We start from the raw sequence: 27,976 nt of genomic DNA, 5'->3' as shown, positions 1-27,976 counted from the left end.
ACACCCAGATGCATAACAGATGATCGTTTATTGTTCGTACAATAGAAATCAGTTTTAAAGGCGTATGCTCGATTTTGAGAAAGCAAATGACAGCAGTAACCTACTGAAGTTATTACAAAAAATGGAATCAATATTAGGTGTGTTTTTACAACTGGATTTAGTCATAAATTTATTATGAACACTTTCGGGATTGGTTGCTCTGGAAACGGCGAACAACGAATGTAGAAAAAGTGCTTTTACTACATATCACGAAACATAATAACTCACAATCGCACAGTCGTTATATTGCCACACATTTAAATTATACGAAGAAGTGTATATATACAAGGTGGTATCGTATCTTTCGTACGTCTTTTCACTCCCATACGTGCTGCTGACAGTGGTTCAGAGCCTGTTAACATTATATTTAATCAGTTAGTTTGTAACTCCATTTAACTACAGTAAAAAACAGTATATCATAGGAGTTAAAAATATACATGTTATGCTTTCCTGAAGAAGAATGTCGGCAATAGTAAATAAATTGAAAAAAAATACTGATCTTACACTCAAATCCATTACAGTTAGCGATAGAAAGTGAAAGCACATTCGAAGTTAAACAACATATATCTTACATTGCATTCTCTGGCAGTCTTTTCATTCTGACACCAGTAAGCTGGTCCGTACGTACAGGGATTGGCTCCAATAAGTACCTGCTTGCGTTCAGCTTTGCACAAGCCTAAGTGCTAAAACACAAAGGCAGACATTTGATCACCAACACAATTAAAATTAGTTTGGACCACACACAAAAACCACTTGCTGTCTGGTAGTTTGGACTACGAAATGTGGGCGATTTTACAATAGAAGTATTACAATTCCGGCACTTACCAGACAGACGTAATCTGGATCGAATATGTTGGCCAGCATCTTCAATATGTCGTCGGCGTACTCGTTCACAAGATCATCGCACTACAAAGTATAAAAACTTTTACCAAACCTAAAACTTGAATCGATTTCTGGCCAAAACTTGATCACCCAAATACTTATCATGGTATTAAGACTTTAAACCCGCTATTGTATTCTGGTATAATAGGGTATTATATCTATGTTTATACAGTGGTGGGATTCAATTTTTTTTGTCAGCCGGTTCTATCACAAAAGTCATATTTTTCAGTCGGTTCTGTTATAAAAATGCATTGACAGTAACCAGTAATGCTAACCGGTTCGCTGATTTCATAAAATTTCGTGAAACGGTTCTACACAACCGGTGCGAAACGGCTGAATTTCAACACTGTGTGTGTATCAATATAAACGAAATTGTGCATTTCAAATATTTGGCAAATGAAAATAATAAAATAAAACGAATGCTACTGTCTCGACATGGTAAAATGTATCTGCAATATGTCAAGGGAAAAACGATATCCTCTTGATATAACGTAATTGATTTTACAAGGGCGACGGAAAGTTTAACAACTGAATTCGTAAATTGTTTTTCACGAGAAGAGAATGTGACCCTAGTCCTCTGATACATTCGATCACCAAATTGCTTGTATGAAAAGATACGTACAGCCTGTTTGAGTTCTCCAGGAGCCTGATCGCAAACTCTATCCAGCGCTGCTTTTACTTCAGCTTCAGTGGCGTTGGCCGAAATTTCCTGGTCAACGAACTCAATGACGAACTTGCACACTGTGCATAGCTCACCGGCCGAGACAAAATGCACCTTTGCCTGTATACAAAGTACACAAAGCTTAACATTGAGTATGCGGAATTGTTTCTGCTTTAAAGGCGAAAGGGTTTGATTGATCAGTTGAAGATTTTTTAGCGATCCTTTAGTTACACTGCGCCATTTTCTTTAAGAAGTTTAAATTTTTCATTAACACAGCGCGACATACAAACTTATAGTCCGTCTAAACCTGAAGCAATGCTTTTTTCACCACTAAATCGAGTAATGTTTCCAGTTGCACAATCGCATAAGATATGCTGGATTGGAGACGAAAGCATCATTCTTTACTCAAAAGTCGTTGGGCCATTAATAAAAAAATGGATCGCACAGACGTTGAACGTCAATCACTCTTTATGAGCAATTTGTGATAGGTTCTCACCCAATTTGTTCAAAGAATCTATCTACCTGCATGGACTTGGGACACATTTTGAGGGCGGGGCAAACCGTGGAAGGCGAGGCCTCCTTAAGCAACAAGTCGAGGATGGCTTTGCCGTTTGATGTCATGAAGTCGTCACATTGGGATTTGAGATCACCAGGCAAAATGGAACAAACCTTCTCGAGGGCGGTGATGATTTCGGACTATGGTTAAAACATGTTTTATTAAACATCTACATCTAACCCATTGTTAAACAATGATACCTGTAACAATTTGTACTAAATTCACATTAAAAGAATTGCGATATTACAATTTTGAAGCAATAACTGCAAACAATCTACCACAAAGTGGAAATCTGTGTGCCTGCTAGTCTACCTGCTAGCACAGTGCCACATCAACAGCTGCACTGATGAGACCTTACAGGTCGAAACAGTGCGTGTATACACCCTGTCTGCAGCTCTCATTGATTATTATGGCTCTTTTGCGCATGCAAACAATCCGTCTTTCTGGCATAATCAACGTTGGCTTTGTTTACAGACGTTTCGCCTGCTATGCTTAACTATAGGTGTCATGAGAGAATCATACCATTTGCAGAGTCATATATTACGAGAGTCATATGTTACAATATACCTGGCAGCAACAGCAACACAATGTATAAATCAGATTGTCTCAACTGCCGATAAGCGTAAATTCTTCTAAAATACGTGGCCTTAAGCGTTAAAGTCACAAAAATGTCATATTTGAACTCATTTATAGCACAACGTTTTTACCTCTGTTGCGTTTTGCCCGAGTAGATTGTCCAACTCCGTCATCACAAGTTTGCAGACTTCGCAAAATTCATACGAGTTGGCGGCGACCTGAACATGAATAAAAATAATCAACGTCTATCTCAGAGGTTCTCAAAGTGGCATCCGCGGTCCCGTTAAATGAAGTGCCTTCAAATTGAAGTGTATTGACATAAGATGCCCCAATTTTTGCGTGTAGTTTTGGCAGCGGTCTTAACCCGTTACCGAGCAATGTCTTTGTTCTGTTACAAGTAACAAAAAGGCGATTGTTTGCTGACAAATCTTCCTCAGTTGCAATCTTTAAACATCGGAATAATCAAATGGAGATCGTTTTTCTGATTTAAGATCCACTGACATGTTTTCAACACTATGGGCCAGTCTGATTATTCTCAGAATCATGCGTAAATCCGTTATCGGAGTCCCTAAGAACCACAGTTCTGTACAATGTCTTTATTAAACGGACAAACCATGCTTTGTACTTTGAGAGTACTTAAACTCGACTTACGCTTGCCTTGGAACCAGAGCAAAGACCTATAGCAGAGCAGATCTCCTCCGGTGACACAAGGCTGGTGAGAAGCTCTATGATGGTATCACCGTATTGTTCGATCAGATTGTCACATTCGCTTTTATATTTTGGGATGATCGCGCACACCTTCTCTACCGCTGCAATGATTTCCTTCTGTGATATAAAGTTGATTGGTTAAAGCTCGGTTACGAAACCGTATAATATTTGAACTGTGGGTAGAGAGACAATGTTATGAGAGTTGGCAACAGAGTTTGACTAAAATCGAAAATAACATGTTTGGTAATCAGACAGAGTTAATCAATTCTATGTAGCCCGTTTAAAGTCAAACTTTTCTTAACAAAAAATATTACGAATCTGTGTAACATTGGTACAGAGGAAAACCAATAGTATATGAATTAGGTGAGTTGTTTCTTGCAATAAGCTGCACGGACGAAGCCTAATAGAAAACAGCCTACAGCAGCTATCATAATACATATAGTAAATCATAAATGCCACCAAATTAGGTTAGCAAGACTTGGCGGAAAGTCAGAATTAACAAGTGTCTCACCTGGGTGCTCTCCGAGTTGATCAAATGTTCGATCTCTTGCATTACGACGTTGCACAATTCACACGAGTCGCCCAACATGACCTGAAGACGCACATAATTGACAGTTTTAGTTAAACACGGCGCAGTCACATTTAACACAACGCACAGTACTTTAATACGGACCAAACTGAATTTTTCTACGTATGTAAATACGCCAGCACATGCCAATGTAAGAAATTTTCATGTAAAAAGAATTCATTCTTACGTTGGAACACAACTTTAGGGTGGAGCAGATTTCCTGGGGCGACACCTTCTGAATAAGCAGGTTGATAATTTGTTTACCGTACATGTCAATCAACTGATCACATTCGGTTTTAAGATTGCTGGGTAGTATGCCACACACTTCCTTCACAGCGTTGACGATTTCCTCCTAAAACGATAATATTCCATCACGATTTTAGTTTCTGGGCGAAAATTGACCAAATAAGTCACCAAATTGGGCACTTTCTGACAAAACTGACGAAAACAGATAAATTGTTGTACATATTTTGGTTCAGAAACGTGTTGATATTTAAAAAAACATATATAAATATAAGTACATATATATTGTATTGCAATCCACAATTCGTGAAACTTTTCCAGAATTCTTTAAAAGTGAATTCTTTCATTGCAAGCAAGAAGGCTACGGCAAAAATATTTAGGCCAATTATTATTAAGATTTACCACTTGATGCTCGCTATAACTGAAGTTGTCAAATTCAACACATAGCGGCCTCGTATATTCCACCGAAGACGAGATATTTACATTGGAGGGTTCCGAACTTGCCTTACACCTGATTTTCATTTACTTTCACTATTTATCAGCCACAAACTTGCCTTCGCAAACTGACGATGCGTTTTATTCATACGTACAAGTACTTTGATAGGAAAACACTTTACCTCGGTGCTGTCTTTGGTGATGAGTTGTTCCAATTCCTTTGCAACTGCCTGGCAGAGTTCACAGGTCGTCGAATCGGTGACACGCACCTGAAAAAATATCCTTGATAAGTTTTAGCTGTAGTGCAAACTGCATAAAATATGGCAACTGAAGTATTCAAAACAAGCTTTCCGCGTAAAGCTGATTCCCGAAAGGAGTGTGGATTCGTTCAAAATGATCATAGCTATGATGGCTTTTTGAAAACAAATTAAACGAGGGAAAAAATAGAAATTGCAGGAAAAAAATGATGCGACGACTGAAAAAAAAAATACAACACGAAAGGTCCTCGCATAGCAAATGTCAAAGACACAGTAGCTACTTACACTAGAACACAACTTTAGGGTGGAGCAGATTTCCTGGGGCGACACTTTCTGAATAAGGAGGTTGATGATTTGTTTACCGTACATATCGATCAACTGATCGCATTCGGTTTTAAGATTGCTGGGTAGTATGCCACACACTTCCTTTACAGCGTTGACGATTTCCTCCTAAAACAATACGATTTACCATGACTTCACTATATTCTGTCCAGTATTGAAGAAATTTAGCCGGCTTATTTCGCTGACAACTTCAAAAAAATTTACATTCCACCAGAGAGTGCCAAAACCAACTCAATTTACGTAAAATAGTTAAGTACGGCGAGACACAGACTTGTTGAAATTGATACCAAGAGCAATAAGGGATATAGCAATAAATAAAGCGTGTATTATTGAGGTGTACGATTTGAAGGAAACACTTTACCTCGGTGCTGTCTTTGGTGATGAGTTGTTCCAATTCCTTTGCGACTGCCTGGCAGAGTTCACAGGTCGTCGAATCGGTGACACGCACCTGAAAAAATTATCCTGGTTAATCGGCGTTAAACTGTACAGTGAAAGGTGCATGAAACAGTGCAATCAAAAAGCAGAATGTCAAGCTCTTTCCCAAACTTTTGGATTAGTTTGAGTGCCCGAAGTGTTTTCTTGCACCAAAATTAAGGTTGGGAAACACAGGAAAAGACAGCAGGATTGAACTTTGCTCTAAGGTCAAGGCCACAATAGATTATTTCCAACACAGTAGAAAGTGTAGACTCAACCAAACGACAAACATATTCAAATTTTAACGGAAAATAACATGTGTATTTAGACCAGGGTTTATCAATTTCACGCGGCCCGTTTAACGTCAAACCTTTCCCAAAATAGAAAACATTAGCGACACAGTAGCTACTTACACTAGAACACAACTTTAGGGTGGAGCAGATTTCCTGGGGCGACACTTTCTGAATAAGGAGGTTGATGATTTGTTTACCGTACATATCGATCAACTGATCACATTCGGTTTTAAGATTGCTGGGTAGTATGCCACACACTTCCTTCACAGCGTTGACGATTTCCTCCTGTAATAAAAAGAAATTTAGACCTTAGTCTCAACCACGAAAAAAAGCGATTCAAACCGGAATTCTGTTCTGATGCACATTGATTAAAAAGGGATCAAATGTCGTACTGGTGGTTACAGAGATAACCAATGTTGAATTCAAGTGCGTGTTGACACGACAATACGTACAGACGGATTAAATTACCTTTTTTTCAAGAACACGGCAAAACTATTTTGTGTTTTCAGCATTAGCGGATGTTAAGCATTAGACGTATGGTAAACAAATTTAAAGTCGTTGTTTCGAACCCCACCAATAGGGAAGTATATGCAACAATGTGTAGCACTTTCAACGATTTTCATTGCGTAACGTCACCACCCAACAAATACAAACTTGCCTTTACATCATATTAAAACTATAGCTTTGAGCGTTATCATAGAAAAAAGCTTTACCTCGGTGCTGTCTTTGGTGATGAGTTGTTCCAATTCCTTTGCAACTGCCTGGCAGAGTTCACAGGTCGTCGAATCGGTGACACGCACCTAAAAAAATGAGTATATTTATTTCTTGATCTCACATATACAAATATTATTTTTACAAATATAATATATACAAATAATAGGAGGGAGGGTGATAAGCAATATAGGGATATCTGTGCGCTTTGACGAGTTCAAACAAATGGAAAATTTTAAGCGTTCTGTAATTGCCGATGGCACCTCGTTCTACCGAAAACAATTGCTTAGCTGAAACTACCACGTCCTATTACTACTGCTGAATATCTATAATATATATACAAGCGGGACATATTCATATTGCTGGGGAACAAGCTTTTTTGATTCGTTCGTGTCCGTTCGGAGGCCAATTTATGAAACACTGGTGACCTCCAAATTATCAAAAATATGTGATATCTCTCGACAGTCTAACCACGAGACATACTTTGGCCACAGAAGACGTGCAAAGGCCAAGATCGCTGCAGAGCGTCTTCGGACTGAGGTAATGAACCAATAGCTGGATTATTTCATCAAGGTACTGATCAATCAACGATTTACATTCTTGTTGGTCGGCGGAGGGCAGCAAAGAGCACACTTTCTCAACGGCTGCAGTGATTTCGGCCTGTAAAAAATTTAAGACTAACAAAGGGACGCACACGTTTGGCGAAAAATAATTTCGCTTCTCCAAGCAGGGGGTGTATGCATATGGTCAGCAATTTGGTCTAAGAGTTTATCATTTCAAAAATACAAAAAAATTGTGGACAATTGAAACTACCGCTAAGGTTCCACTCGATTGATTTCATTTTGACAAAAAAATATGTTTATTCGACCAGAAGGTTATCAAATATTAAAAAAATAGATTTTCTGAATATCAAATTTTAATATATAGTGTTTCCTATTTTTGCACAAATTGAAACTTCCAATCTATCAGACAGACTTGATCAAGTCAATATATGTTTTGTATCACGATGTTACCTCAGTGCTGTTATCGGAGAGCAGGCTGTCCAGTTCGTTGGCGACCAGTTCACAAACTTCGCATGTTGTGCTGTCCTGTACACGTTTCTGCGACAAGCCAAAAATTGGAAGTTTCTGATAAACCGCATTCGGGAATTTTTGCTATATTTCTTGTTTATCTACAAATGTGCTGCTTGCAATGGCGAAAAAACACCCGATTTTATTTCCAAATTAAGGACTGACTTGCATCGGATGAAATGGTGGAAACTGTTATATTTACAACAAACTATATGGGCAATATCTACACATTCATTATAACCTGTGACTACAACTGCATAAAGAACGTGAAAATGGGGCAAAAGTGTCTTGGTATGGGGCAAGCAAGCTAAATTCCGTGACAACTAAATTTTCGATAGAAGTCATACGTAAAAGTGTAACGACTTGACAAACCTTGGCCACAGATGACGTACACAGGCCAAGATCGCTGCAGAGCGTCTTCGGACTGAGGTAATGAACCAATAGCTGGATTATTTCATCGAGGTACTGATCAATCAACGCTTTACATTCTTGTTGGTCAGCTGCGGGCAGCAAAGAGCACACTTGCTCAACGGCTGCAGTAATTTCAGCCTGTAAAAAAATGCTTTTTGAAACGCGACGGGCAAGTTTGCGAAGTAGTGTTTATTATTTAAAACATACAAATAAAAGCATAAACAATAAAACCTTATTCTATGATTCGATTGAATTCGTTTGATTTCGACACAATAACATAGTTATTCAGTAGCAACTTAAACTAGTATGAACAAAATGGCGTTGTCGATCCTACTAGTACAAAGCTATACATAACAGCCAAATGTCGAAGAATAGATTTTCCGAATCTTAAACAAACAGAGTGTCTCTGTTTTATTTGCCTGATTGAAACTTTAAATTTATCAGATAAATTTGTCCATAATAGTGCATGCGTTTTGGGATAGAGTTGTCTACCTCAGTTGACTTGTCGGACAGAAGATTGTCGAGTTCAGTGGCGATTGCTTCGCAAATGTCACATGTTGTCGAAGCCTTCAATCCTTTCTGTGATAATATAAACCACAGTTACGGTTCAATGATTACAGGAAATTTGTTAAAATAAAGTAAATATTCAGAAATGTAAAACAAACTATTTGGGGGAAATTCTACACATTCACTACAACATAACCTATAACTACAACTGCATAAAGAACATGGTAATGGGGCAGAAGTGTCTTGGTATGGGGTAAGCAAGCTAAATTCCGTAACAACTAAATTCTCAATAGAAGTAATACGTAAAAGTGTAACGACTCGACAAACCTTGGCCACAGATGACGTACACAGGCCAAGATCGCTGCAGAGCGTCTTCGGACTAAGGTAATGAACCAATAGCTGGATTATTTCATCGAGGTACTGATCAATCAACGCTTTACATTCTTGTTGGTCAGCTGCTGGCAGCAAAGAGCACACTTGCTCAACGGCTGCAGTGATTTCGGCCTGTAAAAAAATGTTTTAAAACGCTACGCACAAGTTTGTGGATCTTCTATTAATGATCAAATAGTTGATTAAATAGTGTTTAGCAAAGTGGAGCCAATAATATGAATTGTGTAAGCTACATACAGATGGCCACTGTTCAGACCTATAAGGTCTCACCAGAGCAGCTGATGTGACTATCAAATGACTTTGCTTACCACTGATGAGACCGTATAGGTCGAAACAGTGGCCATCTGTATGCAGCTTACAAAATAAATAGTGTTTATTTCCCCAAAAAATACAAATTGGAGCATAAACAATAAAAAATAATTCTACGATTCGATTGAATTCGTTTGATTTCGACACAATAACATAGTTATTCAGTAGCAACTTAAGATTATGAACAAAATGGCGTTGCCGACCTTAATAGTACAAAGCTATAAATTACAGTGGCAGAGAAAAGATTTTCTGAATCTTAAACAAGCAGAGTGTTTCCGTTTCATTTGCCCTATAGAAACTTTTAATTTATCAGAAAGAGTTATGAAAGCATTATTTTGGATGATGGTGGTGTCTACCTCAGTTGACTTGTCGCTGAGAAGATTGTCGAGTTCAGTTGCAACTGCTTCGCAAATGTCACATGTTGTCGAAGCCTTCAGAACCGTCTAACAACACAAGCGTGATTTATTACCGTGACAACATGCACCGAAGTTCCAGTACACTGGCTACGTCTTTTTGCAGTATGAACTTTTTGCGATATAATTTGCAGTTATGATCAAAAAATTCAGACTTATGTTAAATCTTCTGCATTTTCAGGATTTCCCAGATAACGTACAGTTTTAACTTTACGATTTAACACTTGCAATACTAAATTAATTATTCTGATGCGGCCCAAAGCTTTTGGCATTTCGTAAAAATCAAAATAGTTCCGCTAATACAGTGCTCCATACAAATTAGCCAACGTTTTAGCGTTTAATAAAATGAATGCAATGACTGTAACACAACAAACGTCAACTTTTGACGTCAATATGAGGCGACCAATTAACAAACATTCCCAACAGTGAGGTACCTGTTTTTGTTGTGCAGAGCACAGCATCAATTTTGTGCAGATTACACCGGATTCCACTTCGTTAATGATCAAGTCCACAATGTCTTTGGCGTATGTGTCCACAAACGTCTTGCACTCCTCCCTGATATCGGCAGAGAAGAGGTTGCACACTTTTTGCAAAGCGGCAACCACTGCTTCCTGCGCACAGAAGTTCTACTTAAAAAAACGGAGAAGACAAAAAATGCTCGCTTTTGTTTTGCTTGGAAGGGCTGGGTTTATGTAGGAAGTGCTTTTTCACACCAAATATTTCGCATAAAATAGTATTTTTCACCAAGAAATGTTCAGTGATCGGCAGTTTTTTATGTTAATATTCAAAAGTCGGGAAATGAAGTAGGAAATTAACTGCTTTATCAATAGCAGGATCCTTACTTCAGTTGTGTTGCCCTCAAGCATTTTGTCAACTTCGTGGACAACCATCTTGCACATGAGGCATGTTCCCATGCCAGCGTCCTGGGACATAAGAAAAGGTTAGGGAAAAATACTCCAGGCATCATTCCACTGTGGAAAATTTATGGCAAATTTACCCCTTCGTCAGTGGCAACCTCCATGGATGCTCTGATTGCATTTTGTACAACGTCAACCTGTTTTTCTTCGGGTTTTTCTGACATGCACATGTACATTGTTCCACAGATCGTCTCCGCATCCTGAAAACAAAAATTAGTCAGGGAATTCCGCGAAACTGATTTCGGACTACATAGATTAACTATCATTCTGTGACAGACACTACCTTTGTTTTACTGAACCGAGATGAAAATAAATAGTATGCACTGAACATAAGTAAAGAACTGCACACCTGACATAAACCTGATAAATTATGCTTCATACATAAACTGCATTTACATCACAAAATATCCTTACTACTGACAAACTGCTTTCAAGATTACAAATGAAACCCCAGTCACTTACATTGTACTGAATAAGATCCCAAAGTTGTGGCAAGTAATCCTTCACAAAGCTGGAGCACTGATAGAGGAATAAACTGGTAGTGAGCATTTAAGGTACTAATTTCTGTTTGGGGGCTAAGTAATTATGGCTGCAATTGATCAAGAAAATATGTATGTTGTAGATTGCAAAGAAAGTTTCTGTAAAGTTCACTGATTGCACTTGTAATAAGCAGAAGTCACTTTCTGTCTTGAGAAAAACTAAGGATAAGTTGACTGTATGCACTTTCATTGCTTCAGAAAAAAATTGCAACACTGATGTAACCACAGGGCAACAATCAAGTAACAGTAGCTCATCAACAAATTACATTTTTATTTGCAGTCTGATTTTAACTGCAGGACTTTTCAACTGTACTTTTATCCACTTTCTGCATTTTTATATTTTTTGCACACTGTGGAATATTTTGAATGGGTTGAATTGAACTGCACAAAAAAGTCAAGTGCATATTTAGCAAACAAAACTAATTCGGAACGGCTTATAAAGGCATGACAATTATATCACTTACTTTTGTTGTCAGCTCGTTGATAATTTTTGTTTTAAACTTGTTGACTTCAATATGGCACTGAAATTGCAGCACATAGAATTACACAATTAACTAACAAACAAAAATTTACAAAAATCACTGTATCAGGGTAATTGACAAAACGTCAAGACCAACACCAATCCAATTTAATTAGCAAAAACTTTAAACATCAAGGTTAATATTTACAATTTCCAAGTAATTTAACAATGTACAACAATTGAGTTGTTTATAGTAAAAAGCTACACAGATTTTAAAGTTCTAAAGTGTTTACTGCATACTATTGTATAGATAAAATTGAAAAATTAAAGCACACTTATTAACCTCCTCTTGTAAAATTTCGGCAAGGGTACTGCACACCATTGTGTCAATTTGTTGAGTCAGAGCAGACTGCGGAAAAAAACAATCACACAGAAAATTATTTCCCGAATCTGGCAGTTCTAAACAAATCCACACTTGTTATTCCAGCAAGAATGTTTGAACTTAGTTTGTGCTGGAATAACAAATGTGGTAAAGGTATTTATACAATATGGGGAAATGGGTCACTACCAGTTTTTCAAAGTCAGGACCGAGGGCACTGCATTGCTGAGCAATCATTGAAGTCAACTCATCCTAAATACGAGTGAAAACAATATCTGTATACCGGTATCTTGTTTAAGATGTTTGATAAACAAGAATGAAATTTAATGGTGATTGTTGTTAGGTAGGACAAAACTTTGTTAACAAAATGCAGACTTATTAATCAGAATTTCTCTTTTGGCACTTAAGTTTCTAAAGTTGTATTTGAAACCGATGTTTCGTCTGCCATCCGGCGAGACTTCCTCAGGGTTATGTCAACAGTGAAGCATCAAGTGCATAAACACTAAAAACGCAAAAAAAAACTTTGTGTTTATGCGCTTGATGCTTCACTGTTGACATAACTCTGAGGAAGTCTCGCCGGATGGCAGACGAAACATCGGTTTCAAATAAAACTTTAGAAACTTAAGTGCCAGAAGAACAATTCTGATCAAATAGTATGCCTGGCAGCCACAATAGCAGTATAAAATGCAGACTGTTTGTACATTTTCCATTTTGCTTGCTGTTGTAGAAAAAAGAGAATTTTAAAAGATATTTGTTGTCAAAACAGAATACTTTTATAAAACAACAAAACATTTTTCATTATTTTTTTGATCATGAACTTGTACTATTGGTTCTATTCTTACAATAATGGACTTGTTGTTTTGGATGATGGACTGCCAGTCTTGAGTGAATGCCACACAATCATTGCACAAGTTTCCAACCATAGGATTCTGCATAAATATAGAAAAATATATAAAACAACAATATGCATTTGTCCTTTAAAAAGCAAATACACCTACATTGGTTGATCCAGACGGACACATCAGCATGGTTGAACAGATGAGGTTTACATCCTATGGAAAATATCGCCAAGTTAAGTTTTAATATTTTGTTACATATTCAAACGCAACTAATTAAAAACTATGTAAATTTAAAAGTTTCATGAAAAACAATTATCTGGTACAAAAATCACTTATATCTCCAATATTAAGCAATATGAATTAAAACATAACAATTACTGAATTTAAAACTTATTAATGTAAACCGCACATTTTAATCTTGTTTAATAATTACAAATGAATGCACCTAAAAACTGTTGCTGATAGAATTATAAATTAACACCAGCACAAAACGTAGAACTCAAATCAGGGTCACATGTCTGTGACAGATCAATTGCTTTACCACGCCACTTACGTTACTCTCGATAGCATCAACTATCATAGGAATAGCTTGGTTCACAGCTTTCTTACACTACATGTATGTATGTGTGTTTTATAACTAGGACAACTACTTAATATTAGAGTACACAGAAGAAGCTGGTTCTGCGTAGTTCCCTTTTCAGCCAAAAATGATGCTTAAAAAATTTTTTTTGGAGAAGGGCCATTATTTTGAAGGTTTGAAAATATTTCCCACTACTTGAACCAGCTTCTTCTAATAAGAGTAACCTCTTAGCAACTTACGATTGCTTCAAACTTTGGCAGGTTTTGCTTGACAAGGCCAGGAACTTTAAATTTGCACTGCATGTTTCAATTTGAGTATTATTATGTTGTAATTTTATGCCAATTATGCACAAAATCTCTTGATAAAGAGTTAAGGTTGTGCTTCAACCATAATTGGTAGTTAAGATGAAGGAGAATTTTTGAAATGTGTTACAAAATTACATCAGAACATTCGATAGCTTAGTGGAACTTTAACTTCAAAACTATTTACCTGATCCACCTGCTTGAATACGGAAGCATTAAAAGCAAGAACACAATTTTTCCCAACATAAAACTAGAAGCAAAAAATAGTAAAAATGACATACCACTTCACTAAGTCCAATGCCAAGTGTGTCGCACTGCTCAAGGATGAAGTTGGTGAGATCAGTCTATAATAGAAACATTTTACTATTTACCTTGTTACTGTGGAAATTATGGAGCAAAAGGATTTGCAACAATTTTACAATAACTTTTTTTTTTTCACTTGGGGATATATTTATGCCGATGACTGCACAGAAACCCATATGCTAGAGGTGACATATCCAATTTTCAATGATTTTTACTTTACAGCTTACAAAAAGTAAAGCATTTCTAAAAGAAATTGGATAAGAAAAAGAATAGCAAAAGTTAATTAAAAATATACAGAACTAAAGAAGCCTGCAACCAAAGTCAACTGATATTTACCACAATGCTCTGGTTGTTTTGAGCGACATCTTGCAAATCTTTCATGAACTGAGTGCAGTCAGTGCAGTGCTTATCATCAGTCACTCCCTTTATGGTACAAAAGCTTGTTACGTGCCGAATATAAATAGCCATATGGATTAAATTACAACTAGGTGATTTCGTACATTCTGCAATTTTTGTAACATAGTTTTTGAGCATGTTCACAATCAGACGAAAATGATACAGAAATTTGGTATGGGATGTAAGTGATTGACGTGATGTGAGAAACAACATCCCTTTATTAATGATGAAATGATAAAAATTACACATGTTGTTAACATAAGCTTAGTTTGATTTTTGATTGAAATTCAAAGTGTGCAAGGTGCCAAGTACAGTACTCGTAATTTTTTAAGTTAGAAAATGATTTTATACCTCAGATTTAATTGGGTCGATAATTTCTATCATATCAACCACTTCCTGGACAGGCTCAGCTTTTTCTTCATTGGCAAGGCAAAGGTAAACAGTGGAACAGATGGTTTCAGCATCCTAGCAAGACGAGCATATTAAATACAACAACCATATTCTGTCAAATCAAGGGCACCTTTACTAGATTCTTTAAAAGTTATTTTTTAAAAGTCTAATTTACACTGTGATATTTACCAACCGGGCAGGCATATTTGCTGGATCGTATTTGGACTTTACATTAAGTTTCTTTGTTACTTATGTGCAAGGTAGAGGTGCAACACTGATATTTTTTTAATTTTGACAGTGAGAAATGCAATATACTTAAAGTAATGCTTTAATATACCAAATGTTCTAAACTTTTTTGTCCCTGGAACCCGGCAAGGTTATGCCAAGTAAAGCTGATTGAGGTTCACCAAAATCTTTTTTCAATTTGGCTTTGTTCTATTGTATTTGTTGCCAAGGCTTATTGAGAATATTGACAAGCTTTAGTGCTAAAGTGGATAGAGATGGAAGCCTTCATATTTATTGAGGGAATTGTGCAGAACATAAGTTTGAGAAATTGTGATTTTGGCATCAATGTGAAAGCATTGCTTGCCTTATTATTGATGCAAGTTTTGTTTAATTTATTCACATCATTGACATACGAGTCAAATAGATTTTGTTTATTTTGATTTTGGACTTCGTGGGTCTCTTAATACTCACATTATCTTCAATAAGATCCCACAACTGAGGGAGGTATTCTTTCACAAAGGAGGAACACTGCCAGTTAAATATGCGTGATAGCAAATGTGTCCAACTGTCTCATAACTTTTTACAATTGCAATATAATTACAAGTTTGGAATTAATGCTTTCGGATAGTATTTGTTACAACTTAGTTGTACAGGCCAACCGCTGTGTTTTTGTGTATTAATTTTTCGTAGGTTGTTTGATTTCGAAATTTGGCAGTTGATAATTTTTGTAGCAGATTAAAATTAAAGAAAGTATTGCACACACTTCTCATACCTCATATAGAGATTACACGTTTTAAATCACTGTAAAGTTAAAGAATTGCAGACAGGTATAAATACATGTTGACACAAACTTAAATAAATCTTCTGAAACAAAAATTAATTGAAACAAAATGTTTTGATAAGGCATTGAAGTATTTTAACATAACAAATGCTAATATTTAAAAAAAATATATATATATTTTATATATATGTATATATAAAATATATATATATTTTAGAGTAGCTTCAAAAAATGTAATATAGTTCTTACATTATTCACAAGGCCATCAATACCATTGGCAATTAGATTTGAAACCACCTGATTACACTGCAAAAAACAATCAAATTTAGCTCCTTAAATTAGAAACAAAAACTTGTTAATTTTATAAATATGATAATTTTGTATCACACATATCCAAATCAAATTTAAATCAGTCTATTTTTTGGGGTAATTGGTTTTACTTCAAGGCTTTTACTGTATATCTACAAATATAGCACAGTTTTACAAAAGCCAGTGGAGGCGAGTCTTTAGCATGTCTAAAATAATTATGGGTATTGTAATTAAACTGCACCTCTGCTTGCATGTTTGTAGTGAATTGATTGCAGTAGAGAGATTGAACTTGGGATAGTAAACCTTTCTGCCACACAAAATTGTAAATATTGCAACAAACCGTTAATTGCTTTAAAATCGAAATAATGGCACCACCAATGCCCTTTTTGCATTGAACTACAAAAGCCGAAAAACAAAAATTTATGTTAGTCGACTGTAAACCATGTGAAAAAAAATTATTCTTTTGGCAAACAATAATATTTATATTTAATCATGATTAGTTTTGTTCAGTCAAAATGGCCCATCCTTAATCAACAATATTTTCCATTAAAAATAGATTTACAAAATTTGGATTTACAATGCAAAAGTAAGGGCATGGATGGTGAGACAGTTAAGCACTATTTTTGCTACCAGCTTTTCAAAGTCTGGACCCAAAGCACTACACTGCTGTGCAATCATCGAGTTCAACTCATCCTGTTACAGTTGCAACATTCATTGTTAAACCACACAAAGAAACACAAGGTTTTATGATGGGCAACCCCATCTATAAACATTTTATAGGGTACATATGTAAGACATTGCAACACTGGGAAATTTATGCAGTAACAGTTGTTATTGTCTCTAAAAGATTTCGTGACATATAATTCTTATTTCAAAGTGAGAAGGAATGTCTGGGGTTTACAATAAATCGAACTATGCAAATTTATGTTGACAACATTAAAGGCACTATTTCTTACTATGATGGACTTGTTGTTTACTGCTATCGCCTGCCAGTCCTGTGTGAATGCAATGCAGTCGTTGCACAAATTACCAGTCATTGGTTTCTGTAATAAAAAGAGAGTTAAAATCCGGACAATAGATGAGATCAGTTATCCTAAATATATCAGGATACCTTACAAACCCAGTTTTAAGAGGGTCCTAAAAGGTTTAAGTGTTAAGCTTAATATATTGCAAAGCAGTGTGTCGGTGGTAAAGAGGAAGAAATGTTCTCAGTAAACTTACGTTTTGACTCCCTGCTGGACACATGAGGATGGTGGAACAAATCAGATTTACATCCTGGAAAGTTTTGTAAAACATTTTTTTAACTTTTGTATTTTCATTGTTTGCAAACCACACCAAACAATTAAATTTTTAGGTAATTACTCCAGGAATTGAAAAAAAAAACACACAACAAATTGTAACTTCCAGTAGAGTTGACACAATGTTTCCTTTTGTAAGTTATAATTTACTTCTTTAATTTACTCAAAGAAATGAATTTGCAATTGTTTTTGTATATTTGTTAAACCGGCAATTGTTTTCACGTTTGTAAAATCAGCATGACTTTGGTCAGGATTGCATATTCACCCAGGACTTACATTACTTTCAATAGCATCAACTACCATGGGAACGATTTGGTCAGCAGCCTTTTTACACTTTAATACAACAAAAATCACAAAAATAGTGAAAAATAAGCAAGGAAACACTAAAATCTAGAGATAGGTTTCAAACAATGAACTTTGGCAAAGCCCTGTTTTACAGTCGGTGAAAATAAAAAGACTTGAATGTTGCCCAATAAGTGAAAAAAAAACAGTTCAAAATTTTACACGATACTGTTACAAGACTTTGCCAAGGTGCATTTAAACACCTTTAACTTACTAATAGTTCAAAAAGCGGTGCATACGTCTTGATTAGTGTTGGAATCTGGTTTTTGCACTAAACATGCCCGAAAGATTGGTTATTACACAAAAAAATTTATAAAAAATTACAATGGACTTTATAGCAAGTTCAAATAGATCTAAAATGTAAAAAATAACCATATAAACATAGAATGTGCATGTGGTGATTAACTGTGGATGACAAAATAATATAGGACAGGGGTCCCCACCACTGACAGGTTTTGCATAGAGATTATTTTATGGACAGGCCTTTGTGGCATTAAAGATAAATTACCAAGGGCATGGCATGTACAAAAGAGTGAGATTTTTGCTCTTTTGGTTGGCACTGATACTAATTCTTGGCCTGTTGGTTGGGGACCCTCGATACAGGGTTAACATTTGCAGAACAGAAAAAGCTTTGGAATGAAATATTTTTAGTAGAATGACAATAGTATGCATGTCTACAAAACATTAATAAATCTAGAAAATTTTTGAAAGTTAAATGTTTAAATACATACCAAGGGAGCAATTTCTGGACCAAGAGCATCACATTGCTCTTTAATCAAATCAGTGAGGTCATCCTAAAAACAGAATCATTTAACTTTTATCCAAACTATTCATGAATAAAATGTGCATAATTTACGAACTATTGTTTTTCCAATGCTGTTATCAAAAAATTACCATGACTGTATATAGCAATTGGCAGTTCAAGATTAAACAGACAACTCACAATAATGCTTGCGTTATTCTTAGCAACATCCTGCAGGTCGGCCATAAATGTTGTGCAATCCGTACAGTATTTGTCAGAAGAGACACCCTCCTATGATTCATAGGATATGTAGGTTTAATACATTTTATCAGCATTGCTTAACCCCACTCAATAAAGGAACAGGTTTGTTGGCATTAAAATGGAGGATTGGGTATTGTAATACAACTGTATAAATTGGACTAGTGTAATTAAATGACCTCTTTTTAAAATGTACAACAATTTTACACAGGCAAGAATGTCATTAAGCATGTTTTCATATTTTCACAATATGTATTTTTGTATTAAGTGGAACAAATATTATGGTCCAAACCCAACTTAAATAAACATGATTTATGTTTCATAAGGAGAAAAAAATGTGTCATCAGTAACAAAGGCAAAAAATTTAAAAAAGTGAAGCAGGTACAACTTTAAAGTGTTGTTACGTGGGAGGTATAAGAAAGACCTGCCAAGCCAGCAACTTTCATTAAACTTACGTTGGAAGCCATAGAAAGCTCAACCTTGCTAATTTCCGGTGGATCGCAGAAATAAATTTCCTGGCAAATTTCTTCGGATGGCTAAATGCAGAAGAAATGTGGTAAATACTTAATAAATATTGTATGCAAACAACTAACGACAAACAAAAATGTTTTGGAAGTACTAAGTGTAATGGTGCGTTTAGCTTCTATGAATACACATAGAGTGGGCCTGCACATTTCTTTGATGTGCACTGACGTACTCACGTGCTGCATAATAAGGTCCCAAAAAGCCGGAAGGTGATCTTTTGCCATACTTTCGCACTGTATGGAAGTGCACGAATGTGATCATGGGAGGGTCAATTGTTTAGATACAATACACGGATGCAGCCCAAGATTGCAAAGTTATTTTGGACAATCCAAAGTACAGAAAATCACAAGACCCGCTGATTATTTGCCAATGCAGTAGGTGCGGCAAAGCCGGTTAATTAGCAACTGATTGCACAGGACTAACAATGCCGTAATATGGATTGACAGTAAATTGCTGTTTGTTTTGTGTCGCAATGTGGCTTCCAGGAATTTTACTGGCAGTATTGGTTTCATTTTTTTTATCTGCTGCATTTCAAAAACACACCAATGAGATGAACAGAACTACTCATATTTGCAGAAAAAAATCATTATAAGTGAACAAAACTATGTAAAATCTTGTATAAAATCATGTTGGTTTTTTAAAAACTGTTGGAATTACCGATTTACAGAAAATCTGAAGTAAAGAGGCCTTTAATTGCTTGAGCTTGTCCATAATGTGGTTATATTTAAAGCAACTATAGTATGCAAACCATGGCAGTAAATGTAGGTTTTTTTATGCATGGGTGTTAGTGGCTTTGCTACCGTAATCTTTTTTTGTTTTGCGTGTGTGTAACCTGCACTGTACTTTGTAGTTGTTTGTAGTGGGATAATTATGATTCAATTTCCTACATATACCATTAACATCGATGTAATAATTGTATCAAGTGAATGTACTTGAATAATTACCCTGGAAAATAGACTGTTGGCAATGCACACATGTATCATGAAAGAGAATGAGCCTAATTTCCGACTTTAAGACATTGATTAACAGCCCATTAGCATGACTAGGAAATGAAAATCACACTTACTTCATGCGCAATGCGATTCAGGCTCACTTCAATCACCATGGCAACATATCTGGTACACTAAAATTAAGCAAAGAATAATTGCTTCTTTATATTCAGACTCCAATGCCTGCTTTCGAAGTAAACTTCAATGTTCAATTAAATCATAAAATCAAAATTACCGTTTTTCTCATGTAACTTGGCTTTTGCAAGCAGTAAAATCCTGCGAGCTTGGAAACAATTTCATTCTGCAAAAATATCAATTGGGCAAACACACAATTAGTGTGAAGAAAATCAGACAAGTTGCCGTTGCACAAAAAATTGACAAAGGAATTTGGGGAAATTACTGCATAATTTTTGCATTTGGTGGATTATTATTATACCAGCTTGTCGAGAGTGCCAAGAGCCTGGCATTCCGAAAGAATAAGCTTGTTCAACTGGTTCTAAACAATGAATTTATGTATAAATTTAAAGAGTATTACCATTTGATTAATAACCACTACAGTCTTTTCTTGCTGATAATATAATGAGGAAAATATTCTTGTGGTTACTGAGGTAATAGGTTAGAGAAACAGATTCCACTTCTAATATTGTTAACATCCAACTATTTTCTTACCACAATGGTCTTGTTTTGGGTCATAAGTGTTTTCCAGTCATTGAAGAAGTTCTTACAATCTGTGCACATGCCATCATCGCCTCCGACCTGCATTATGGATGAAAAATATTTACACATAGTTCTTGTGTGTGGCTGTAGCCTGCTATACTAGGAAAAAGGTATAAAACTACTGCTTACTATTTTGGTTTTCATGTTGCACATCATGATGGCTTGGCACATTGAGTTCACGTCCTAAAATAAGGGTCAAGACAATTTACCAAAGAGGTTTTTTTACATTACTTGATGTAAAAACGTGACACAGTTAATTTCGTAACATGGAAGAAATTACATAACAAATGCTTGCATAATCATACTGTCACACAAAGATGGCTATTTCTTAGTACGTGCGAGCCAATTGTGAACAGGAAAATGTGTCTACTTTCTGTTGTTGGAACAATTCCAACAATTAGGATTTTGACAAGAAAATTGAGTCACGTTACAACAAGGAAGTACGGAAAATTTCAATTGGTTTCTGGGACAGTCAAACCGTTTTGTCAGGAAATAATTTCCATGCAGCAGAAACGCCCCTCTTGGTTTATTTAAAAGCCCTGTCCAATGAGACCATATTATTTGCATTATACAATAAAAAACTTTTTCAGCAAAACATATTCCTTGTGTGTTTTTTTTGATAATTTTCCAATTAAAATAAATACCAGTAAATTAAATACAGAAACAAACGCATAATCATATGGAAATTAAAGTTTTTTTGTTTTAAAATTGTGTTTTATTGCACTGGCCACTCCTTACTTGTGAAGCCAACATCTTTATGAGTTTTGGGAAATAACTTTGGACAGCACTCATACACTAAAACACCACTTAACATATTAACAATGTGCATGCATGTATACAAACAAAATGCACCTGTCCAACATGCACCCTGCATCAATACATGTACTTTGGACTCCTATGCCACGCATCAAACAATGCGTATTTATTGTACCATGCCTTCGCAGGTCATTGAACCGGCAATATTTGGTCATGCGACCTTGGGGTGCAGGTTGGACCAGGGTACTGGTTAAGTTAGTTAAAAAAGACTAGCAACTTACATCTACCCCATTAAGGTCACTAAAGACGGCAAGGGCCTCGCCGACGGTCTCGGTGCACTTTTGTTTTGTGGAAAAAGAAATTCGTTAGCAATGCTGGAGTTTACATCTCTAGATATTTAAAATTACCCAGAAAAAAAAAACGCAAATGTAAATACTGAATCGTGTTAAAAAGTGTTGAAAATTTAACAAATCACTGTTTGGTTATAGAAAAAAATACATCAGGAAAGGGCAGTTAAGAAAAGTGGAGAAATTTTTTTTAAAATTTGCAACAAACCAGACCAAAACCTTAACAAAGACACACACAAGTACTCACCAGCTGGTCAATTCCTGGGCCTAATGCCTTACATTCTGCTTCCACCAATTTCATCCACTTGTCCTGCAAAAATTCTATTACGTTATTTCACATCTAAATTGTTGTAGTTCACAAATTTTTAGTGAGTGACAGGCGTAATGTTATCAGGCTTTTGACGCAAGTCCAGGAGATAGCACTAACAAATTTTTTGTGTTTTATTCCTAACGAAAACATAAACAAATTTGGCTTGCATTGCAACTAGTTAATTAGCTGTGGGCAATTCCCCCAAACAGTGTTAGGACCTACTTACATGGCTTAATTTGTGGCTTAATTTTGAATAATAACTAGTCTTTTTTAATTCCAAACCATTACCTGAAGGGATCCATCTTTTTTAACAGCATTCTGCACTTCTGTAAGGAACATGCGACAGTCTGAACAATCCTAAAAAAACACATAAAAGCTTTTATCACAGTAAAACCAACACAAGGTTGTTAATTTTTATAGCAGTTTGACAACAATCTGTCAACCTTATTAGCAGATGGTTGAGGTGCAACTTGATCTGTGAGAATAGGGACAGCCTTTGGTAGTTGGTCATTGGCCAGAGCTTCCTGTAAATACATATTTATGCTCATCAAACACAAGTTTGATCACCACAATGCTAATGTTCAAATTTTATTGAGGCCTTTTCTAATGCCCGCTACATCTTATCATAGCACTGTAGTGGCGAAAAGAAATGGTGTCATGCCTTAGATATTAAAGTAAAAAGGAGCTACACCAACCACATGATTCAAACTGATGATGGAATAAGTTCTTGCCGAAAATAAAAAGCTTGTTAAAAATTTTGGCCTTCACCATTAGTTCTGTGTAGCCGGAGAGGCCAATGAGTAAGACTTTTGGATGGAATTAAAAATAGTTCGTGCTAACATTTCCTCACTGTGAGACACATCCAATCGCACATCCAATACATTACTGTATGTACTTGTTGCAAATTGTTTGTCAAATTTATTTAAAACCGAAAATGTGTAAACACACATTCTGTGGCTTTAAAAAATGTTTCCACTAACCTTAACCAAGTCTGGAAGTCGTTTTATCAGAGCATCCACGCTGTCATCTTCTGTAGCAGAAGCGGAACATAATCCCAAAGCAGAACACACAACATCCGCATTTCCAACCTAAAATTTGCAACATCGTTCAAGAAAAAGTTGCCAAAAAAACAATGTAAGGTTTACTTACAATAGACAAAAGTTCATCATAGATCATGACAAAGTCTTCTGAGACCAGCTGCTTACACTGAAAAAAAAAAAAACATAAAATTATGCAAATACATGAAATGAATAACTTAAAACCATAAAAAAGTGTGAATGTTTTTTAATATGAAGCTGGTATAGGCTTTTGACAGAATTAAGTAAAAGTTAACTTGAATGAGTGATTTTATAAAAGCTTTTTCCCCATGTGAGATAAATGTTAACCTCTTGTTTCAGTTGTGCCAGTGGCACATCGTCACAGAGGCTCATAAGAGCCTGTTCAATCTCTTGCTGTGTTCCATTCTGCTTGAGATAGCCATCAACAACTTCCATTCCATCTTTGCACAGTGAGCACACAGTGTCATCCTGTGAAAAATACACTTTTGTTACTTGTCCACATATTACTAAGCTTCTATATCCCTAATAAGATTATAAACAATAATATTAAACAAGCATTTGTCATATTCAGGGACTTTACCGCTTAGTACAAACAGGTGCTTTATCACATTGGTAAATAAAACCACAATCTGTGCTGACTTTCCCATGTTTCTCAATGCTTTTTGTACTTGGTTTTAAGTTGTGCACAGGGCGTGTTGTGAGTTAGTTCTTGCATTTGTTTTTTTTATAGACACCGGAAATTATTTTTCTCAAAAGCGAAATCTATTTGTCTTACATACCAAGACTAACAGATTTTAGCCCGGAATTAATGAATCTGTGATTGTGAAATAATTGTACATAGGGTGTAAATCTTTAGGGCCAGTTGCAATACAGGAAGAATTCACAGAATTAGTTAACATGCATTGGTAAATAAAATGGGAATAAAATATTCACATTATCACAAAGTTTAACTACACACCTTGACTTGTTGATTCCAGTAATTTGCTTTACAGTGGCCAATTGCTCCACATTCGTTAGCGCTGGCAATATTTTTGCACCAGTATGAAGGTCCCCATGTGCATCTGTTTGCACCGAGGATCGCTCCCAATGCTGTAAGTCACAATAAGCTTTTAAATATACAACAATTGATGCCATTAAGGCAATTAATTAGCTACAGACAAATTCGTATATACTTTTTAGAGAAGTACTGTGCATAAGTATTTTGCAATAGTTTACACCAATTCAACAAACTCATAATAACAACACAAAATACAATTGCAGGCATATAACATACTAAAACACATCATGATTTCCACACTAAGTTTTGGTTCTTACCTTGGCTTGAAAGTCCAAGCAGCACACACAAAACAAAAAACGACTTCATATTTTAACAGGACAATCTGGAAAAAAAGCATGCGTTATATTTTATTTTAGGAAATCGCAAAAAAAACTACAGTACACGAACGACTACCTTACAATTTTATATAGCAATAACGGTAATTGAGGACCCTCCCAGCAGCTAAACGGAACAACTTACTTAACACAATGTACGCTAAGCCGTTCACCAGACAAAGCGATAACCGCAAGATCATGCGACCAACTAAAAAACAAAGGTTCTATTCTCTCGAAAACTGTTTACATAAAAAAAAAAGCAGCTGTTCTTGATCCTGTGCCCAGGAAGCCGATGGAAAGACTACCATTTTAACTTTAAAATACACTGCGTGGAACTTAAAACAAAAGCCAAGCAAAGATTAAACTATTTTAAAGCACCACAAATCTAGTTGTTAATTAAAAATTTTATGAAAAGAAAAATTATTGTTTTAGTTTGTTTTTATTGAATCACACGGTTTAGGACGAGTTGGAACGTAATCACGTGAAAAATAGTATAGTCACGCTTGGTTTCATTCTGCTTACACTTCGAAACAATTTCCTGAACAGAAAAGAAAATTTAGTTGTTTTGATCTGTTTTTTTTTAACAACACGTGATCAGTACTTCTGTGCGTTTACGTTACATGAATCCAGATTCATAAGCCCTTCGTCAATGAAAGCTTTATGTTGCCATTAAAAGTAAACGCACCACTATGAACATTGCGAAGACTTTTGCTAGCAAGGTCTGTTTTTATTTGTCTTTATATTTCTATTCCTCTTTTATGTGTTAAGTTTCTTGTTTCCCAAGTGACATAAAACTAGGCCTTGAAATGAATAAAACGATTTTTTTATGCAGAGAGTGCAGTTCTGCTCTTTACCAATTGTGGTAACGAAACATCCCATTCATGCATCAGCACCATTATGCAAAGTAAGTTAGTTTAGTAGCCAGTTACTTTCTGGAATATTGCTTTACTCGACACATATATTTTGTTTTACAGAACAAAGCAGGAAAACAAAAAGTTTCCAAATTCAACAACAAACCTTTGACATACGACCAAGCCTTTAAACCACATGATATTGGCATAAAAAAGTCGCATTTGTCTTTTCACACTGGTAATTCAATGTAGGCCTATGTTTTCCAGATTACTTACGACATAGTTCACAGCAGGGGGGTCCAAACTGTTGTTAAATAAGGGTTAATCTTGACCAGTGGAATATCAACGCTAACACAAAACAAAATTTATTATATGTTCTATTTTGAAAGATTGGTTATTTTAAGTAAAATAGCCTAATCCTAAGTATGGCGGGACATCACCATTTAAAAATTGCATCCACGAGCCATATAAAATGCCAGGGTTGGTTATATTTTGTAACCTACGGTCTGCAGTGCCACAAGTGTTTATGCCCATTGTTTTGATAGATTGTGCATTTATTTTGATAGGTCTTTAGAAAGATTAAATTACTAATTGGCAATATTTTTTATTTGTTGTGTTATGGTGTTATGTCAATTATTGCCCATCTGTGTATGCATTTAGGTAATTTACACAGGGAACCGGGTGCTTATGAAAGAATGTATGAAGATCAGTTCCTGAGAAAATTTCTGTCTGGAACATTTTACAGACTGCTCTGTGGTGTTGGTAAGTGGGAAAAAGTTTGATATTAACCTTTTTGTTTGGAAAAATAGACTTTGTTGCAGACTATTTCGATCTATCAAGTTTAAAAAACTGTGAAACTTTTTGGATTGCCTTTTTGTATGTCTTTGAGGCTGGTGTACTCCATGAACATGACAGTATTTTGTATGCTTGCACAATACAGTAGGGTTCTGGAGTGTGTTAGCTGTACTGGGCAATTAAGCCCAAATAAGTTTGAACATTCAGTATGAACAAAAGTCCCATATAACTAATTTCAATTAATCAGGACAAACGTTTGGTTTGTAACTACATTCTAAATGTTATATCAGCTGTATTGTTTACAAGGGGTACAAAATCTACAGATATATTCCTGGATTTAAACACTTGTTTAGTTAATTAATGGAAACTGCTCTTCTGGCACTTAATGTTTCTAAAGAGTTTATTGAAACCGACTTTTCGTCCACCACCATTGAGACTTCCTCAGGGTTATGTCAACAATAATGCATCAAGTGCATAACACTAAAAATGCAAGTAAAACGTAAGAACAATACAAGAAAATAGGGGAATGCATAACATTGGTACCGCTTGTATCGTCACGTGACCAGGTGTAGCGAGGCGTAACACTTACAACAAGTTGTTGTAAACTGCTGCTAAGTACACACATTGCCGGCCATTCTTCGCTGCAACGTCGCTGCGATGCTCTTTTAACCGATTCTGTAACGCTCTTCCGGTTTCACCGATTATGCACTCGGCCACCGAGCTAACTTTGACGAGGTCCGATTTCTAGAGATGGAGGAGGGCCATACAAAACGTTTATTCCTGGATACACTCCACATTCACAAGAACAGCCATTGCGTGAATGACAAGGGGCAATGCGTCTACTTTCCAGCGGTTTACAACAACTTGTTGTAAGTGTTACGCCCCGCTACACACCTAGTCACGTGACGATACAAGCGGTGCCGATGTTATCCATTCCCCTATTTTCTTGTGTTGTTCTTACGTTTTTCTTGCGTTTTTAGTGTTTTACGCTTGATGCATTATAGTTGACATAACCCTGAGGAAGTCTCGCCGGATAGTAGACGAAACGCCGGTTTTAACAAACTCTTTAGAAACTTAAGTGCCATAAGAGCAATTTTTAATAATTACTATGCCTGACAACGAAAATAGCCGTTTACTTGTTTAGTTATCAAGCGAAGATTCAACATGGTGGATGTAATTCTCGCTATTGACGAACCGACTGCATACAGTGTAAAATATATGGACTTTCTTATTGGATATTCGGAGCGGTTGCTTTCGGCGTTTTTGAAGTGCATTGTAAAAATTCAAGTTGTTAAAATGTCACGCAATAACAGCGTTTACAAATACATTTAAAATTTTTGTGTTTTAAAATCGAGTTTTTTTCTGAACGGGGTGACAGAAAGTGATGTTTAAAGTAACTCACTTTCTATCGA

General features: G+C 35.9%; 2 protein-coding genes across 2 annotated transcripts; one reads left to right on the top strand and one right to left on the bottom strand.

The window, feature by feature from the left end:
* Positions 1–11: 11 nt before the first annotated feature.
* On the bottom strand, positions 12–24,935 carry LOC145895387 (uncharacterized). Its single transcript, XM_082984193.1, has 52 exons — positions 24,862–24,935; positions 24,506–24,636; positions 23,875–24,015; positions 23,639–23,695; positions 23,470–23,577; positions 22,933–23,013; positions 22,778–22,846; positions 22,427–22,489; positions 22,114–22,170; positions 21,206–21,259; positions 21,029–21,115; positions 20,595–20,660; positions 20,437–20,493; positions 19,301–19,381; positions 18,789–18,878; positions 18,577–18,639; positions 18,060–18,116; positions 17,427–17,480; positions 17,162–17,248; positions 16,447–16,512; positions 16,146–16,202; positions 14,852–14,965; positions 14,441–14,527; positions 14,083–14,145; positions 13,739–13,795; positions 13,079–13,132; positions 12,923–13,009; positions 12,045–12,110; positions 11,706–11,762; positions 10,783–10,902; positions 10,628–10,708; positions 10,220–10,396; positions 9,729–9,815; positions 9,001–9,177; positions 8,659–8,745; positions 8,128–8,304; positions 7,699–7,785; positions 7,169–7,345; positions 6,688–6,774; positions 6,095–6,259; positions 5,629–5,715; positions 5,211–5,375; positions 4,851–4,937; positions 4,178–4,342; positions 3,934–4,014; positions 3,366–3,539; positions 2,846–2,932; positions 2,105–2,278; positions 1,544–1,702; positions 865–945; positions 612–722; positions 12–391 (listed from the first exon to the last, which is right to left on the bottom strand). Exons 1-52 carry the CDS (start codon positions 24,908–24,910, stop codon positions 356–358), a joined length of 4,989 nt encoding a protein of 1,662 aa, XP_082840319.1. The 5' UTR covers positions 24,911–24,935; the 3' UTR covers positions 12–355.
* Positions 24,936–25,436: 501 nt separating this feature from the next.
* On the top strand, positions 25,437–27,955 carry LOC145895077 (small ribosomal subunit protein uS3m-like). Its single transcript, XM_082983828.1, has 5 exons — positions 25,437–25,637; positions 25,751–25,822; positions 25,893–26,007; positions 26,430–26,531; positions 27,709–27,955. Exons 1-5 carry the CDS (start codon positions 25,608–25,610, stop codon positions 27,894–27,896), a joined length of 507 nt encoding a protein of 168 aa, XP_082839954.1. The 5' UTR covers positions 25,437–25,607; the 3' UTR covers positions 27,897–27,955.
* The last annotated feature ends 21 nt before the right edge of the window (positions 27,956–27,976 follow it).

This window comes from Ascidia mentula, chromosome 3, assembly GCF_947561715.1.
Source record: "Ascidia mentula chromosome 3, kaAscMent1.1, whole genome shotgun sequence".
Lineage (NCBI taxonomy): Eukaryota > Metazoa > Chordata > Ascidiacea > Phlebobranchia > Ascidiidae > Ascidia > Ascidia mentula.
This window is presented reverse-complemented; position numbering and strand designations above follow the sequence as displayed.

Bases quoted from the DNA above. Each gene is read 5' to 3' on its own strand.
- LOC145895387 (XM_082984193.1), bottom strand. From the start codon at position 24,910: ATGAAGTCGTTTTTTGTTTTGTGTGTGCTGCTTGGACTTTCAAGCCAA. The intron at 13,010-13,078 runs GTAGGTGTATTT...ATATTTATGCAG, and splicing joins GTCCGTCTGGATCAACCAAT to AATCCTATGGTTGGAAACTT. The intron at 3,540-3,933 runs GTGAGACACTTG...TTTATATCACAG, and splicing joins TCAACTCGGAGAGCACCCAG to AAGGAAATCATTGCAGCGGT.
- LOC145895077 (XM_082983828.1), top strand. From the start codon at position 25,608: ATGAACATTGCGAAGACTTTTGCTAGCAAG. The intron at 25,638-25,750 runs GTCTGTTTTTAT...TTTTTTATGCAG, and splicing joins CGAAGACTTTTGCTAGCAAG to AGAGTGCAGTTCTGCTCTTT. The intron at 25,823-25,892 runs GTAAGTTAGTTT...TTTGTTTTACAG, and splicing joins CATCAGCACCATTATGCAAA to AACAAAGCAGGAAAACAAAA.